This window comes from Diospyros lotus, chromosome 12 (assembly GCF_014633365.1).
Source record: "Diospyros lotus cultivar Yz01 chromosome 12, ASM1463336v1, whole genome shotgun sequence".
Taxonomy (NCBI): domain Eukaryota; kingdom Viridiplantae; phylum Streptophyta; class Magnoliopsida; order Ericales; family Ebenaceae; genus Diospyros; species Diospyros lotus.
In genome coordinates, this window is record NC_068349.1 from 22,227,167 (window position 1) to 22,244,901 (window position 17,735).

At 37.2% G+C, this 17,735-nt stretch overlaps 1 protein-coding gene across 1 annotated transcript in view; it reads right to left on the reverse strand.

Moving 5' to 3' along the window:
• Positions 1 to 17,735, reverse strand: part of LOC127787570 (uncharacterized) — a 66,967-nt gene that overhangs the window by 712 nt on the left and 48,520 nt on the right. Inside the window, exons 3-7 of the mRNA XM_052315632.1 lie at positions 14,025 to 14,106; positions 12,360 to 12,963; positions 12,059 to 12,191; positions 151 to 1,618; positions 5 to 56 (exon numbers count right to left, since the gene is read on the reverse strand). Of these exons, the coding sequence (XP_052171592.1) occupies positions 5 to 56; positions 151 to 1,618; positions 12,059 to 12,191; positions 12,360 to 12,963; positions 14,025 to 14,106 (2,339 nt within the window). The remainder of the gene's footprint in view (positions 1 to 4; positions 57 to 150; positions 1,619 to 12,058; positions 12,192 to 12,359; positions 12,964 to 14,024; positions 14,107 to 17,735) is intronic.

A 17,735-nucleotide genomic window follows, 5' to 3' on the forward strand; every position in this document is an offset into this window, starting at 1 on the left:
TAACATTTGTGTATTGTTGATGGAAGGTTAACGATTTCTTGAGGATTGGTCCCAATCTAAAAAAAGTGAAATCAATAAAAAAAATAAGAATGAAAACACATTTTATTAATTTAAAATATCCAAAAAATAAATTTGCAAAAGTAGTGTTACCTCCATCAAGAAATTTGCAAAATTAGCATTTTCACGACCTTCATGATTCAAGCGCATATTCAAATCCAAAGTTAAAATATGTATATGCTTCCATAGAACAGAATGTCTTAATGATGCATTCACAATTTGCTCACGAACTCCTTTGGGTATAACTGGTAAGATTTGTCGAAAGTCTCCACCAAGAACAACAGTAATACCCCCAAATGGCTTTTCACTATCACAAATATCCCTCAATGTACGATCAACCGCCTCAACACAATGTCTATGTTGCATCGGAACTTCATCCCAAATTATGAGTTTTGTTTCTCTAAATAACTCAGCTTGCAATGATTGTTTGCTAAGCCCACAATTTGAATTTTCCAACACATCTAACGGGATGGAAAATGTTGAATGTGTAGTACGACCTCCGACCAGTAACAATGATGCAATTCCAGATGAAGCCACAGTAATAACGATATACCCAAGGTTGCGACATTTTAATGTTATCGTATTGTACAAAAATGTTTTCCCTGTTCCAGCACCCCCATTCAGAAAGAAAACAACTCCTTTATTTTGAAAAACTGAAGAAGTGATTGTGTTATAAGCATTCCACTGTCCATTGTTGAGACAATCAATAGAAATTTGTGGATCTGCCTGTTGTGCCTCACTTTGCAGTTGTCGATGTTCGAATATCAATCGATTACCAACTACTACACTCCAATTTCCAATAACTTGTGGCATGAGTGGAAAGTCAATTAAACTTTTGCCTGATTCATGAAGCATTTGATTCAAAAGATGGAGACCATAATCTTCAATTTGAGCATCAGTTGGGTTAGAAATGGCAAACAATGTACGAATCTTATGTGCAAGGTCATCACATATATGCATTGAGAATTGATTCCATAATGCACATGGATTTAGTGGAGAGCACTGGGTGAGAATAATACTAAACAATCTCCTCAATTGATATCCAGTTTTCATAACTGCTGCCTCTTTCAAGCATTGTATCCATTCTTCATCATCTTCTAAAAGCCCCCTTGCAACACATGCTAATTTAAATGTATCATGCACAACATTATCGATCGTGCGTAAAGACCGAAACGACTTTGGTCCTTTGACAACGGTTAGTAACAAACGCAGATAAAATCTTTCACCACAATTATGGCTAGCAAAGTACATTTTACCAATTGCATATCCCCTTTCTCTTGATTTCCATCTCTTTTCCGACTTGAGCCAAACATAATGCTGTGAAAATTCTTGATAAGTGAATGGACATTCATCTTCACTGCCAGCACAATATGCAAAAAAACCAGTAAGAGTTGACATTTGTTGACCAGCTCTAGATTGAATCGTTTCTAACGACTCTTCTGGGTTAAAAATAACACGATGCATTCCAGGTAAATGAAGTGCTAATCGTATAACTGTTGGCATCTCTGCATGCAAAGGATGACCAAATATTCGCCAAGCAGCTTCTAGAGGTCCAATATACCTTGCATCGAGATATTGTTGATGTTAGTGTAGGTGCTCTAGACCCAATCAGATTGGGCATGTTGTACACTGACAATTGTAATCATGTTATTATTTGAATAAGGAGTTATTCAAATTCACAAGAAGTCATTTTATTAGTTTCTTGTTATTATTGTAATAACCAAATGAAACTAGATAGAAGTCCATATGATGTATACTGTGAATAATCTATAAAGATGTGAGATGATGCATCACAGTTTATAGACATCATTAAACGTCCCAAGTCGTAGCAATGTCAAGAATGGACATTGACAATTGCGGTAAGACTTGTATGTGCTATGTTTTTGTTATGTGATAGCAATGGGGGTCTCACACCCATAGGCATGGGGATGCCTAGACAAGTACATAGGTGACCAATGTTGGAGAACGTGTCACTGGACATGACTCGCCACGAGAATCCATTTTGGTTATATGTTGATGGAATTCTCATACGAGATGGGTGTAACTAATCCTTGGACCTGAGGTTGTCACGGTCATCTCATAAGAAGACCGGTATGCTTTGACATCGTTTCGATGGGCCTAGACAAAGGCTGCACGTGGGCGATCGTTGGGTATATCATGAGGCTTATGGAGATGGGTGCATAGCCAAGATGGGACTCGTCTATCCCTTGATAGAGGATGATGTATCTAAGGCGCATTCGGTGGATATTCACTTTAAATCCATGGCCATGGTGAAAGAGATCAATAAGGAGTTATTGATTCACTTTCTATTAAGTGAAGATATCCGAAAGACCGAAGAAAACTCATGTGATCGTTATCAAGCAACACATCGCCATACTTGAGATCACATAAGATACATTGACGAGAGGATCGTATTACACGGTAACCATGCTCGTGAAAGGTTATTTACGGATTATGAATCCTTCTGAATAATTGGGTAGGCATGACGCCTTGCTAGAGGCCAATCTTGTCTTATGTGTTCGTACCGACACATTGCCAACATATTCGGAAGCCTAATGAGTCATACGCAATAGGCACGGTCCCTGGCTTAAACCAGGAGAGTGGACGTATGGTTAAGTGGGACACTTCGGCAAGAAGTTGTGCCGTCGTAGGTTCTCACGGAAAAAGAACAGATAGACGTAATGACGTCGATATGACGAGGAGTCGTCGTGATGGAAAGAGTTTCCTAAAAATGGCATTTGATTAAGTTAGGAAGGAGTTTCTAATTTAATGATTTTCTATTTGTTGGAGTGGCAAATAGGAAATAAAATATTTTTGGGCTTAAGTTAATATTTGGACTAAATTAGATTTGGGCCAAATATTAAATTAAATATTATATTTGGACTAAATTGGATTTGGGCCAAATATTAAAATAAATATTATATTTGGACCAAATTAGATTTGGGCCAAATATTAATTAAAATATATTTGGGCTTGAATTAGATTTGGGCCATAATATTTTATTTAACCTATAAAAGGATTGGGCCATTTAATTATATTTCTAGTTGGACTAGAATAAGCCCACTTATGATTCTAATTAAATTAGAATTAATTGGCTAGCCCAATCCATTAGGGTTTTAGAAACCCTAGGATATTTCATTATAAATATCCTTTTATAGGTTGCCCATCATAGAGGTGATTTTTGGTGTCGTTTTTCAAGAGTTGAAAAACGCATTGCCGTTCACTCTTCCCCGTTTCTTTTGGCATCGATTTGAAACGTGGGTGTTCTTTTACCGTCCATACACAAGCCGCGCAAAGGAGAAGGAGCTAGCACTCCTATTCCGCTCTCCTTGCCAACGGACGCGTGCCGCGTATCACGAGTTAGAGGCCGGACGCTTGGACGGCTCGAATCCGCGAACGACTCGATAATCTAAAGGTTAGATTTATTTATTTGTTTGTGAATGATTTGATTTCGACGTTGATCCAATCGCCGGGATCGGGGTAAGGTTCAAAATTTTTCAACTACGCTGCTTGCCCCGTAGCGATCTTGCTTTACTTTCAGTGGTATCAGAGCCATCGTCGAAATATTTCAATTCCTTACGTGCGGATTCGGTTATGTTGTTATTTGTGAAATAATTAAATGATTGTTGCGTTTGTATTTTTGGATTGCAAAACGTTTTTGGGTGAAGGGAAAAAGATCGTGTATGACACGAAAAAGGGCAAAACGGGGTTCGGGGTGCATACGGATGCACCGGGGCGTCGAAAGACGCGGCCGAGCGGGGCCCGCGTGCGCTGGGCATGGCCTGGGGCGGCCTGGGCGCGCGCAGGGCCCGGCCAGGCGCGGCCGTGCGCGCTGAGGCGCGGCCGTACGCGCGCATGGCGCACCCAGGTGCAGCCCCGCGCGCGCGTATGCGCCCCCAGGCGCGGCCGCGCGCGCGCAGGGCCCTCATGGGCGGCCGCGCGCGCGCGCAAGGCACGGCCGGGTGCGGGCACGACCCGCGACCCGCGCGCGGTCCGCGGGTTCGACCCGCGAGCAGCGCGCGGCCCGCGGGTGCGACCCGCGACCCTCGCGCGGCCCGCGCGGCCCCCAGCTGCCCGCGCACGGCCTTTACGCACCCCGCGCAGCCCCAGTGGGCCGCGCTCGCCCCCAGCGGCCCCTGCCGCGCGGCCGGGCGCGCCAGGCGCGGCCCAAGCGCGCCCAGGCGCGGCCCATGCGCGCCCCATGCGCGCCCAGGCCTGGCAGCATGTTTGACATGCTGCCCAACCGCCTCCCGGCCCCTCCCGCTCCCTCGGGCTTCGGTTTGACCCTTCCCGGGGGTCCCCGTGAAGCACCCGGGCTGACCCTTCGGTGGCCCAGTGCGTTCCGTTCTCTTTGGTGGGGCCCGGCCAAATTGTTTGGCTATTTTTATTATTTTTATCCGATCCATGAGTGTATGACACTTATGGGCCGTGATTAAAAATGGGCCAGGGCCATTAATTGGGTTATTTATTAATTATTGGGCTGCTAATGTATGTTTGACATACATTGGTTGATCCAAGGCCTGTTGAGCCTTGTTAGTTAGACTAATGGATGGAGCCCAAGCCCAACACAATTAAAACAATTTTTTTTTTCCCAAAATCATACAAATTTTTCAATTTATTGAAAGCGTTTCATTAAGTTTGAAATAAATGCGACAATTAATTAACATAATCTAAATGAATCAATTAGATTGATTGCATGGGTGTATGGTATGGATCGAGTCGACCATTTATCTTATGTTGGGAATGAATGCTTGTAAATTTGGTTTTTGAAATAGGGCCTGTGTGTCCTGCCTCTCTTATACTCTGATGTACATTCTCTTCTCATCTCACTCCCCCCGAATGTAACTCGAGGTTTCTGATTCTATGTAATGTATGTAGAATAGAATAGAGTAGCGATAGTTGTAGTTTGTATGAAGAGCAAGAGATGGAGCCAAATTGAAGACAAGATTCGAAGACCAATGAAGGCTTGAAGAATGTGCTTATGAAGCAAGATATGATTCTTCACCTAGGTTTGACCCACTAGCTTCCCTTCTATGGCTCGAGGGGACTAGCCGTAGTTATCCATACCATACACCGGTTTGAGTCGTTTATTATGCATTATTAATTTGATTAATTGCATGTGATGAGACCTAAATAAATAAATAATAAATCCCTCATTAATATTAAGCCAACTTGCCTTCCATCATTATGAAGCATTAGGTTTCTAGCTGGCACTTGATTTGTTGAGTCACTCAAGGTCATGTGTCACCTATGATTCCTATGCTTCATGGGCCATAAGATGTCCCTGAATGATGGGTCCGACTTAACTAGAAAAGTGGGGTTTGTTGAGTCACTCAAGGCCTTACTGAGTATAGAGGCAAAGATTGGGAGTCACATAAGATGTGCTTGACAAGGAGTTGTCAACCCAATGAATCTAGGAGTTGCATAGAGATGCAATTGGTAGCAAGTACCTACCTAATCGATCCTAGCACAATTTGTTGAGTCACTCAAGGTTGTGCGAGGGGAGATGGGATCCTAGCCTGCTAGGAAATCTTCCAATGGGATTTCCCGAGTTATGTCTTGAGGGTGGCAAACTCGTAGAAAATAGTGGGAGCAATCATAAAATGTTACTTCTTGCAATTTATGATTTCGTAATTCAATATGATTATAATAATATCTCTATTCAGTTGTTGATCCAGAATGTCTGGAAACATGTCGATAAGATCAATACTCGAGGGCAATAATACCTTCAACGGACTAATTTCTATGACTGGGAGATCATCTTGAGGATAGTCCTCATGTGTGATAAGATTCTTTATGCAATAAAGAGCTATCTTTTTACGAAGCCACCAGTTAAAGAAATAATAGCACATTAGGCCTAGACGATGCACATGGGTGATATGATCATCGCTTGATATATCGTTTTGGCTGCCATGACCCCGAAACATAGGTCGCCACATAAGAGTTATAATGCCTATGAGATCATGGCTAGGCTCAAGGACCATCTGTTGAGAAGCATGACATGGAGATGATATGTTTTATCAATAGGTTGCTAGAGCTGAACTTGGGTATGGATGCTGAAACTTAGATTTGCTGTTATAGTCCCTCCCTAAAAGTTATGGATAAGACCCTTAGAGAGTAGCTGTCCATACTAAGGGAGACCAAGCCTAAAATTGATTATAGGCCAAGAGAAGTGTTCTCTTAGTTGAAAGGCCCAAGGCGCACAAGGGTAAGCCCAAGAGTAAGAAAGCCAAAAAGGAAGAAGAGTTCTTCTATAGCGCAATTTGGAAGAGTCCAGAAGACTAAAACCCAAAAGGCAAAAAGGATGCAATCTATCTCCACTGTGATAAATCGAGAAGTGTAGAGTAAGAAGAGTTCTACTCAAGGCACTTCAAGTATTTATGTTATTGGAATTAATCTATTTACTTCTGATCAGTCCACATGAGTATTAGATACTGGATCTAATGCTCATACTTACACCTTTGTGTATGGGCTTAGGAGTACGAGGAGATTAATAATAGGAGAAGTGTACCTATACATGGAAAATGGATCAAAAGTTGTTCCATTAGTTGTAGGGACCTATTTATTGACATTGCCCACAGGACTTGTATTAGAGTTACATAACTGTTACTACAATCCTAGTTTGACTAGGAATATAATTTCTAATTCTTGTTTGACAATGATGGATATTCATTTTTTATTTAAAGGACAATAGTTGTTCATTTGATAAAAATGAGTTGTTTTATGGTAAAACAACAGTACGTAACAGTTTATATGTCCTTGATGTTGATACTCCTATCAATAACATAAATATTAAGCGACTTAAATCAGATGATTTAAATAGCACTTATTTGTGGCATTGTTTCCTTAGCCATATAAATGAGACTCGCACATCCAACTTGTATAGAGATGGATATCTCGGCACATTTGATTATGAATCATATGGTGCTTGCGAATCTTGTTTACTTGGTAGGATGACTAAATCTCCTTTTAAAGGAAAGGGAGAGAGGGCCACAGAAGTGCTAGAGCTTGTGCACACTGATGTGTGTGGGCCCATATCCATCCAGGCTCGAGGTGGGTATATCTACTTCATAACCTTTACTGATGATAGATCATGTTTTGGTTATGTGTATCTTTTAAGACACAAATCTGAGACTTTTGAAAAGTTCAAAGAATTCAGATTTGAAGTAGAGAAACAAACTGGGAAAAGTATCAAAGTACTTCGATCAGATCGAGATGGTGAATACTTGAACAGTGAGTTTCTAGATCATCTGAAGCAGAATGTGATTCTCTCACAATGGACTCCACCTAGAACATCATAGATGAATGGTGTGTCTAAAGGAGGAATATGACCTTGTTGGACATGGTCTGGTCCATGATGAGTCGCGCTGAACTCCCTATTTCATTTTGAGGATACGCACTCCTCACCGCGATCTTTGTTTTGAACAGGGTTCCAAGTAAATCAGTTACTCAGACTCCATATAAGATATGGAAAGGAAAGAAGCTAAATTTGTCTTTCCTTAAGATTTGGGGTTGTCAAATTTATGTTAAACGTGTTGACAGTAATAAGCTACAACCCAAATCGACGAGATATCTGTTTGTGGGATATCCAAATGGATATTACTTTTACCACCCATGTGAACAAAAGGTGTTTTGTTGCCAAGCATGTGGTATTCCTTGAGAAGGAATTCTTAGATGCTGTGGCTAGTGGGAGGAATGTTAAGCTCGAATAAGATTCGAGGCGAACCACAAATAAATACTCCCCTCCAGGAACCCGAGAAAGATCACACACAAGAAGTTGTGTCAACTCCCCAACCTTCTACACAAGAACCTCATAGGTCGATGAGGGTTCGTCGCGAGCAAGAGAGATATGGATTTCTCATCTCGGCACATGGAGATGTGCTTCTGGTTGTGAACGATGACCCTACTATCTATGATGAGGCAATGTCTGACATTGACTTTGGGTTATGACAGATGAATGACAAAATAGCTTTCCTTAAAGGAAACCTGGTCGAGGATGTGTATATGACACAGCCTGACGGTTTTGTTACTCATAAACATGCAAATAAGATTTGCAACTTGCAAAGGTCCACTTATGGACTAAGGCAAGCATCCCGGAGTTAGAATCAATGTTTTGATGAAAAGATCAAAAAGTTTGATTTTTCACAAAAGGGAAGTTGATCCTTGTGTTTACAAGAAGGTTAGTGGGAGCGTGGTAGTCCTTTTAGTCCTATATGTGGACAATATATTGCTCATAGGGAATGGTGTTCCCATGATGCAATTAGTTAAAATATGGCTTTCAAAATATTTTCTCCATGAAGAATTTGGGAGAAGCAGCCTATATTCTGGGAATAAGGATCTATAGAGATAGATCCAAGAGGTTGCTAGCACTCTCCCATAGTGCGTACATTGACAAGGTGCTAAAGAGGTTTAGCATGGAAGATTCTAGGAGGAGAAGTATTCCCATGTCACATGGAATACATCTCTCCAAGGCTATGTGTTTAAAGACACAAGATGAGAGAGATAGGATGAGTCGAGCGCAATATGCCTTGGCTATTGGCTCGATCATGTATGCCATGTTATATACGAGGCCTGATATCGCATATACTTTGAGCATATGTAGTAGATATCAAGTTGATCCAGGTTAGAAACACTGGATTGCTGTGAAAAACATTCTTAAGTACTTGTGAAGCACTAAAGAGATGTTTTTTTTGCCATATGGAGAATAAGAGCATACCATGAAGGGGTTCATGGATGCTAGTTTCCAATTTGACCATGATGATTTTAAATCACGTACAGTCGAAATTCATATTCTGCCTATATGGCTGGGCCATGAGTTGGAAGAGTTCCAACAAGAGATAGTGGCAGATTCAACAACTGAAGTCGAATACATAACAACCTTCGAAGAAGCTAAGGAGGTTGTATGGATCCATAAGTTCATTGATGAACTTAAAGTGGTGTCCAGCATTGTTGATCCAATAACAGTTATTGGGACAATAATGGAGCCATCGCGTAAGCGAAGGAACCACGGTCTCATCAACGGACCAAACTTGTATTGCGGCATCACCATATGATAATGGAGATTACCAGCTGAGGTGACATATGTAGAGAAAGTATCGACGGATGACAATGTCGTAAATCCCTTGACTAAAGCTCTGTCCCAGGAGAAACATGAAAGTCATGTTCGATCATCAGGTATAAGATACATGAGTGATTGGCTCTAGTGCAAGTGGGAGATTGTTAGTGTAGGTGCTCTAGACCCAATCAGATTGGGCATGTTGTACACTGACAATTGTAATCATGTTATTATTTGAATAAGGAGTTATTCAAATTCACAAGAAGTCATTCTATTAGTTTCTTGTTATTATTGTAATAACCAAATGAAACTAGATAGAAGTCCATATGATGTATACTGTGAATAATCTATAAAGATGTGAGATGATGCATCACAGTTTATAGACATCATTAAACGTCCCAAGTCGTAGCAATGTCAAGAATGGACATTGACAATTGCGGTAAGACTTGTATGTGCTATGTTTTTGTTATGTGATAGCAATGGGGGTCTCACACCCATAGGCATGGGGATGCCTAGACAAGTACATAGGTGACCAATGTTGGAGAACGTGTCACTGGACATGACTCGCCACGAGAATCCATTTTGGTTATATGTTGATGGAATTCTCATACGAGATGGGTGTAACTAATCCTTGGACCTGAGGTTGTCACGGTCATCTCATAAGAAGACCAGTATGCTTTGACATCGTTTCGATGGGCCTAGACAAAGGCTGCACGTGGGCGATCGTTGGGTATATCATGAGGCTTATGGAGATGGGTGCATAGCCAAGATGGGACTCGTCTATCCCTTGATAGAGGATGATGTATCTAAGGCGCATTCGGTGGATATTCACTTTAAATCCATGGCCATGGTGAAAGAGATCAATAAGGAGTTATTGATTCACTTTCTATTAAGTGAAGATATCCGAAAGACCGAAGAAAACTCATGTGATCGTTATCAAGCAACACATCGCCATACTTGAGATCACATAAGATACATTGACGAGAGGATCGTATTACACGGTAACCATGCTCGTGAAAGGTTATTTACGGATTATGAATCCTTCTGAATAATTAGGTAGGCATGACGCCTTGCTAGAGGCCAATCTTGTCTTATGTGTTCGTACCGACACATTGCCAACATATTCGGAAGCCTAATGAGTCATACGCAATAGGCACGGTCCCTGGCTTAAACCAGGAGAGTGGACGTATGGTTAAGTGGGACACTTCGGCAAGAAGTTATGCCGTCGTAGGTTCTCACGGAAAAAGAACAGATAGACGTAATGACGTCGATATGACGAGGAGTCGTCGTGATGGAAAGAGTTTCCTAAAAATGGCATTTGATTAAATTAGGAAGGAGTTTCTAATTTAATGATTTTCTATTTGTTGGAGTGGCAAATAGGAAATAAAATATTTTTGGGCTTAAGTTAATATTTGGACTAAATTAGATTTGGGCCAAATATTAAATTAAATATTATATTTGGACTAAATTGGATTTGGGCCAAATATTAAAATAAATATTATATTTGGACTAAATTAGATTTGGGCCAAATATTAAATATTATATTTGGACCAAATTAGATTTGGGCCAAATATTAAATAAAATATATTTGGGCTTGAATTAGATTTGGGCCATAATATTTTATTTAACCTATAAAAGGATTGGGCCATTTAATTATATTTCTAGTTGGACTAGAATAAGCCCACTTATGATTCTAATTAAATTAGAATTAATGGGCTAGCCCAATCCATTAGTGTTTTAGAAACCCTAGGATATTTCATTATAAATATCCTTTTATAGGTTGCCCATCATAGAGGTGATTTTTGGTGTCGTTTTTCAAGAGTTGAAAAACGCATTGCCGTTCACTCTTCCCCGTTTCTTTTGGCATCGATTTGAAACGTGGGTGTTCTTTTACCGTCCATACACAAGCCGTGCAAAGGAGAAGGAGCTAGCACTCCTATTCCGCTCTCCTTGCCAACGGACGCGTGCCGCGTATCACGAGTTAGAGGCCGGACGCTTGGACGGCTCGAATCCGCGAACGACTCGATAATCTAAAGGTTAGATTTATTTATTTGTTTGTGAATGATTTGATTTCGACGTTGATCCAATCGCCGGGATCGGGGTAAGGTTCAAAATTTTTGAACTACGCTGCTTGCCCCGTAGCGATCTTGCTTTACTTTCAGTTGAATCTCATTTATCATTCCTAACGCCATCGTTGTACGATCATAACCCTTATAAATGTACTTATGTATATACTTGACACATCTCATCCCGGCACAAACTTCCACATTTATATGATAGTTGAAAAGTTTAGAAAGATATGCATTGTATGGTACGACATCCCTGTTATCAACTTCTTGCCCCCTCACAGTATGTACTTGACCATTATTGCGACGACGATAGATAGGGTATCCATCTTGATCCATAGTTGTTGTTTCTATGAAAACTCGAGGGTATCTCTTAGTGCATCTACCATTTTCCATACATGGTGCTTGCGAATTCCGAGCACCACACGGTCCATGTACCATACAACATTTGATAGTTTCAAAAAGCATAGGATCATCTCCCGGGTTTGGAAATTCTGCACAGACTAAATTGTCTACTTGAGCACATGTTCGAATTTTGTCTGGACCCTTAAGAAATAAAAGTGCATGCATATGAGGGAGGCCTCATTTTTGAAATTCAATTGTAAAAACATGCGCAACTTTATGTCCAAACACTTTATTTGTTTCTATCTCCTTCATCAAACATTTTCTCTTCAACTCAAAAACACGTGCAATTAAATCAGGACGATCAATAGGGTTTTGATGTGGTAATAATGCTGAAGTAATTTCTGGCCAATTGGGATTTGCAGTAATGGTGAGAAAAATATCTGGGTGCTAGTTGTATCGCGTGATAGCCATTGAATCTTGAAAGATTTCAAACATATGTCTAGAACTACCAGTAAATGAAGACGACAAAACAAACCTTTGACCAATTTGACCAGGTCGCACATAATCTGGATCCATATCTGACAACTCTTGGTAAAGCTCAGCCCGAAGTTTCCCTTGATTAAGCTTGTAGTATGTCAATCGATTTTGCTCAGTTGCAGCCCAAGCATCTACCAAAAACTCTTAAAATAGTTTCCCACCTCTCAAAATTGTTGAATACTCTATGGGTCGTTCAAACAAATGATAACTATAAAAATCCATTTGAGTAAGTCGATCAGTTGAAGGTCGATCATACTGAACGTTCCACAATTTCAGCTCAGGTTCCCATCCAAGCTCACCATATGGAAATAATAGAACATAATGTAATGGCAGGTATGCTGGGTGACATTCATTAATTTGCATCAACTCATTATTTCCTCGAAAATGTAAGATAATATCTCTCATTCCACTAACTTCTGTTCCATCACCCGGTATTACAATTGCAATCTCATATGCAGTTGGTAGGTTATATCGACGTCGATCAGTTCTTGAATTGTAATGAAGATGAGCAGGTAAATTGTGTCCCGCCGAGTCTAAATGATATAAAATAGCATGAGCTTGGCAAAATTTATCTACAAATACATTGACTTGCAACAAACTATCCTGAATAATTTTGAGAACATCCCTTCTCAAGATAGGATTTCTACGATTACGAATTTCTAAAGCTGAATCAGGGTCATAGATATACAGTTGAGCATAACTTGCTTCTATCCCTGGTTGTGGTTGTAGTGATCCTGTTCGATGTCGCAATTCCCCATGAATTGTGAATGATGTAGGGCCCATTCCATTGAGTACTCTAGGATCTAATGTAGCACCAAGACTCGTAAAAGCATTGGCTGCATTGTACACTCGAGTATAACTTCGAAAGGATTTTGATTGATCATTATTCCCATCATACAAAGCCTGAAGTGGTGGAGGGGGTGTAATAAGTAAGGGTAGCCTAATCTTTCCTTCCAAACAACAAGTTCCGAATAAGGGACGCTTCATAGAAGATTTTGTCAATTTTTCATCCATCCAATGTAAGGCTGAACAATAAGGACATAATACATCCATCTTGTCAAGATAATGGCAGCAAGAATCTTTGTGTACCCGGGCGTCAATTGATGTACTCATAGGCATATCTTCTAATTCATCATCAATACATAGATCTTCTTGAAGAAATCGATTTATAGGAGTAGACCTATGAATATGTGTGTATAAATAAAAATTTGTAAAACAAAACGGTATGAGTAAAAATATGTATTTCAAGATAATACACAGTAGTTTACCGATTCCTTTGTGGAGCCAACGATGTGATTGGCATAGAAAACGAACATGTAGAATGATGGGTAACCATTCTTCGTTGAACACATTCTTCTAATCCCTCTTGCTCTCGTTGCAAGCATTGAAATTCAAAGTATGACTTTTGTTTTTTTACACGCTCCCGCTGTGCACGTTGGGCCAATGCAAATTTTGATATTACATTATCATTTTGTGCCTAAAATGAAAATATTTTATCATTGGTGCAAAATATGTGAATATTTTGTGCTTAAAATGAAACTATTTTCTTATTTCTTTCATTTCTCTTAATAAGAATAAAAAACCACTCTTCTTTAGTTTCTTCTTTCTTTATATATTTTATCTTTTTTCCTATTCTTTTCGTATAAATAGCAACTTATGAATTGTACATTATAAATGCACATGTATCCATGCAAAATAAAAATAAATAAATTCATGCAAATAATAGCAAGTTACAGGAAAACATATTACAATCATTCTACAAAAATAACATAAAACAACAAATTCATTTTATGCACTGATATCACTTGACATGTATTTGTCAATCTCTTGTAAGAAAGAGCAATATTTTCTTTTCATTTAGACATTGGATTGACATTTTCTTTTCATTTAGACATTGGATTTAAGGTTTATATAATCTTATATAAATAAAATACATACAATGTTTGACTTGATTTTTTACTTACCGCATGAACATGAATATCATTAAGGTCGTGCTCATCACGGATGACCACGCCAACATTTATAGATGGAGTTGTAGGAGCAGGCCTACAAAAATGGATTGTAAACAAATTAAAATCTATATAATAAAGTGGTAATAGTAAGAGTATATATTTTAAGAATTAACTACAGTTGTTTACCAATTCGTGTTAAAGAAGATTGTTTTGGGTTAATACATTCCTTTGATCTTTCTCGTTCTCGTCGCAGGCGTTGTCTCAATTGGTATGCAGAACATGACTTTGATTTTTTTCACGTTCTCGTCGTGCACGTTGGGCCAATGCAGCTTTTGATAACACATTATCATTGTGTGCCTATAATGTGCATAAAATGTGAAGATTATCCTATCTCTTGCTTCCTTTTAACTAACTCGGTTGAGTTGTTAGTCACATAAGAACCAATGCATAATTTGATGAAATTTAAAAAAAGAGGAAAAAATAATTTAAAAACACATTAAGCACACAAAACTGCAAACTCACTATGTACTTGTTGGTTTAAAGACAGTATGAACGGACAAACTCACTATATACTTTTTTATTTCCTACTTTCCTTTTCACTCTTCTTATTCTTTCCTTAAAAGCTTCTTATAAGAAAAATAAAAAATTAAAAAAACTATATTATGTAGTTTCCTATTTTTTTATGTTTTTCTCTTATATATTTTCTTCTCTTATTCATTTTCTTCTCTTTTTAATAGACAAACATATTAAAAATTAAAAATTAGAAAAATATTTCACATTCAATAAAAAGAATGTACATAAAAAAGAGTATATGACACTATGTAATTCCTAAAAAAAAATTATATGACAATATTCGAAAAATAAACTTTTAAAAATTGTTGAGAAACCATATCACAGGATGTGCATTTTTCTTTCTTTTGCCAGAATGGATAGACTTTTCTTTTTCCTTTGCCTTTGCCTATAATAAAAAATAAGTAGAATATATTTATAAATTATTATTTTTAAAATGATAAGAAAATATGTATCCTTACCTCACGAATGCGAATAGTATTAAGGTCACGCTCATCGCTAATAACAACATTAACATTTCTTTCTTGAAGAAATTGAACCTATACATACAAACACGTTAGAGTGATAAATAAAATCTTATACACATAAATAAAAAAATTAGTAAATGGAATTGATATTACGGTTCGGTGTAAGTCTCCATCCACCTATAAAGTATGAGAAAAAAAGCATTTTATTAGAAGAAAATTAGATATGTTAAAGTTTTTTTTTTAAAAAAAAAAATATAAGCCTTACAAAGAAAAAAAACTTACTTGACCAAAAATAGTGATATTGTCCATAATTGTTGTACTTCAACCTAAAAATGTTTGGTTATAAAATTTTAGACACTAAAAAAAAAAAAATTAGCAATACTAAATAGTTACACATGGATTTAATTGACAATGTCGTGTTATTTTCAAATCAGTTGCTACCAAACGGATTACAATTAAGATGTATTTTAACAATCACATTAAAATGATAAAAATAAAATTGGAGCACAACAATTGTTCAAATTTGAACTCTTATCTTTCCTAACTAACTTTAGGTTTATAAAAATAAAATTAAAACCAAAATCAAAGCCTGGTATGAATAATTATCACTTGGAAAGTCCAAACATAAATTTAGACAAAAAAATAAATTTCAACAGATAACAAAGTCATTTTATAAATAAACATGTCTTTAGGCATGTTTATATTCATTTTTTTGATAATTTCATGTTTCTTCAGATACATGATATAATCGAGTTTAGGTTTTCAGTTTAGTACGTGTCCGAGTTAAGTATTTGATTATTTTGCATTCAAATTCAATATTAGATTTTTTTTAGTTGCACCGTGCCTTCAGGCACGGGTTATTCCTAATCTAGATATATATACAAACACACATGGTTGCAGCCATGGCAACCGCCGCCCGCAATCAATGGAGGGAACCTTGATTCGGGATCGAAGATATATAATTCTAAATGTCAAATTCTTAAAACTTACACTATTGACTTTTTTTTATTTAAAAAATTTCAAATGTTGTAGTCCATAATTTCTTTTTTAAAAAATTAAAACTTACACTGTTGGTGTTTTTTTTATTTAAAATTTTCAAATGTTGTAGAATACTTAAAAAATTAAAAATTTTAAAAAATTGAAAAGTCCCCGATTGCTGTTGGTCCCCGACAATCCCAAAATGTTCTCACACTCAATAACTCTTAATGATAAATTTTGTTTTTTTCTTTTAAATAATTAACTAACTACCATAAATATTAGATATTAAACTTAATACCTACTGCTGCTTTTTTTTCAATAAGTAATTTATATATTTTGGAAAGTGTTGCTACAATCACTATATTCCAATACAAAGTTAATTTATTGAGAAATAATTCATTCATGTAAACTCGTCCACTTTGTGAGATTATGAGTTCATTTATTGAGAAATAATTTGTTTGAGATGTGTCCATACAACATCTCTTAATCATACACACAAAGGCAAAAATGAGAAACGATTACATACATTTAATTAACAATGGAGCATCTTTTGTCTATTATCATTGTTTGCTACTCATTTAAATACATACATACATACATATATTCAATTTACACCGTGTTTGCTACTCATTTAGTCTTAATAAACATGCATTTAATTAACAACGATTAATATACATAAATGCTCATTTAAGATCTTGCATATATATAACCAAAATGTGCATATATATTACAGAAATGCTTGCCATGTATGTTGGCGTACATACATACATACAAAGAAAAAACAAAGAACAACAAACATTACATGTCCTTGACCTAATTAGAACTATTGATTTACATATTGATTTACATATATGAATATTCCCACAATCCACTGATTGCACTTTCATCTTTTGTTCAAATAATTCCTTTTGAACAATTCCATTACATGTCCTTGACCTAAGAACTAAATAGTGATACTTGTGCTAATTTGATTAACAGTTTAGTCTGAAAATCTACAAAATTTCCCAATATTCTCTCATAGCTTAATATCTTCAATTGAGATAGGCTGTTTGATGCTTTTCATTACTTCATATAGATTTGAGATGTATTATTTCTGATGGTAAAATAAGGGGATCAGGGGAGGAAGAAGAAGAAGCAGTAGCTCCAATATTATACGTAAAATTAAAACATGGCAAACATTAGATTGCTTTTGTATTCCAGCAAACAATCTAATATTCATTTAATATTAATCTCATAGCATCTAATGCGTAAAACAGTGATAATAGACAAAAGTATCTGATGCTTCATTGATCTCATAGCAAACATTAGATTGCTTTTGTATTCCAGCAAACAAAGAACAGCGTACAAAACATCTTAAACGTTGTATGTACATTTAATATACATAAGATGTAAGATTTAATTCCAGCAAACACTTAATATACATACACTTAATATACATTTAATATACATACAAACATACATACAGTGTACATTTACAAACACTTAATATACACTTAATATACATACAAACATTCATACAGTGTACATTTACATACACTTAAATCTTAAACGCTGTGAGCAGCGAACATACATACAGACACTGTATGAATATACAACAAACATACATCTTAAACCAAACATCTTAAACCAAATTTCCAGAAAACATACATACAACAAACATACATCTTAAACCAAATTTCCAGCAATCGTTTATGGCGTACATACAGCA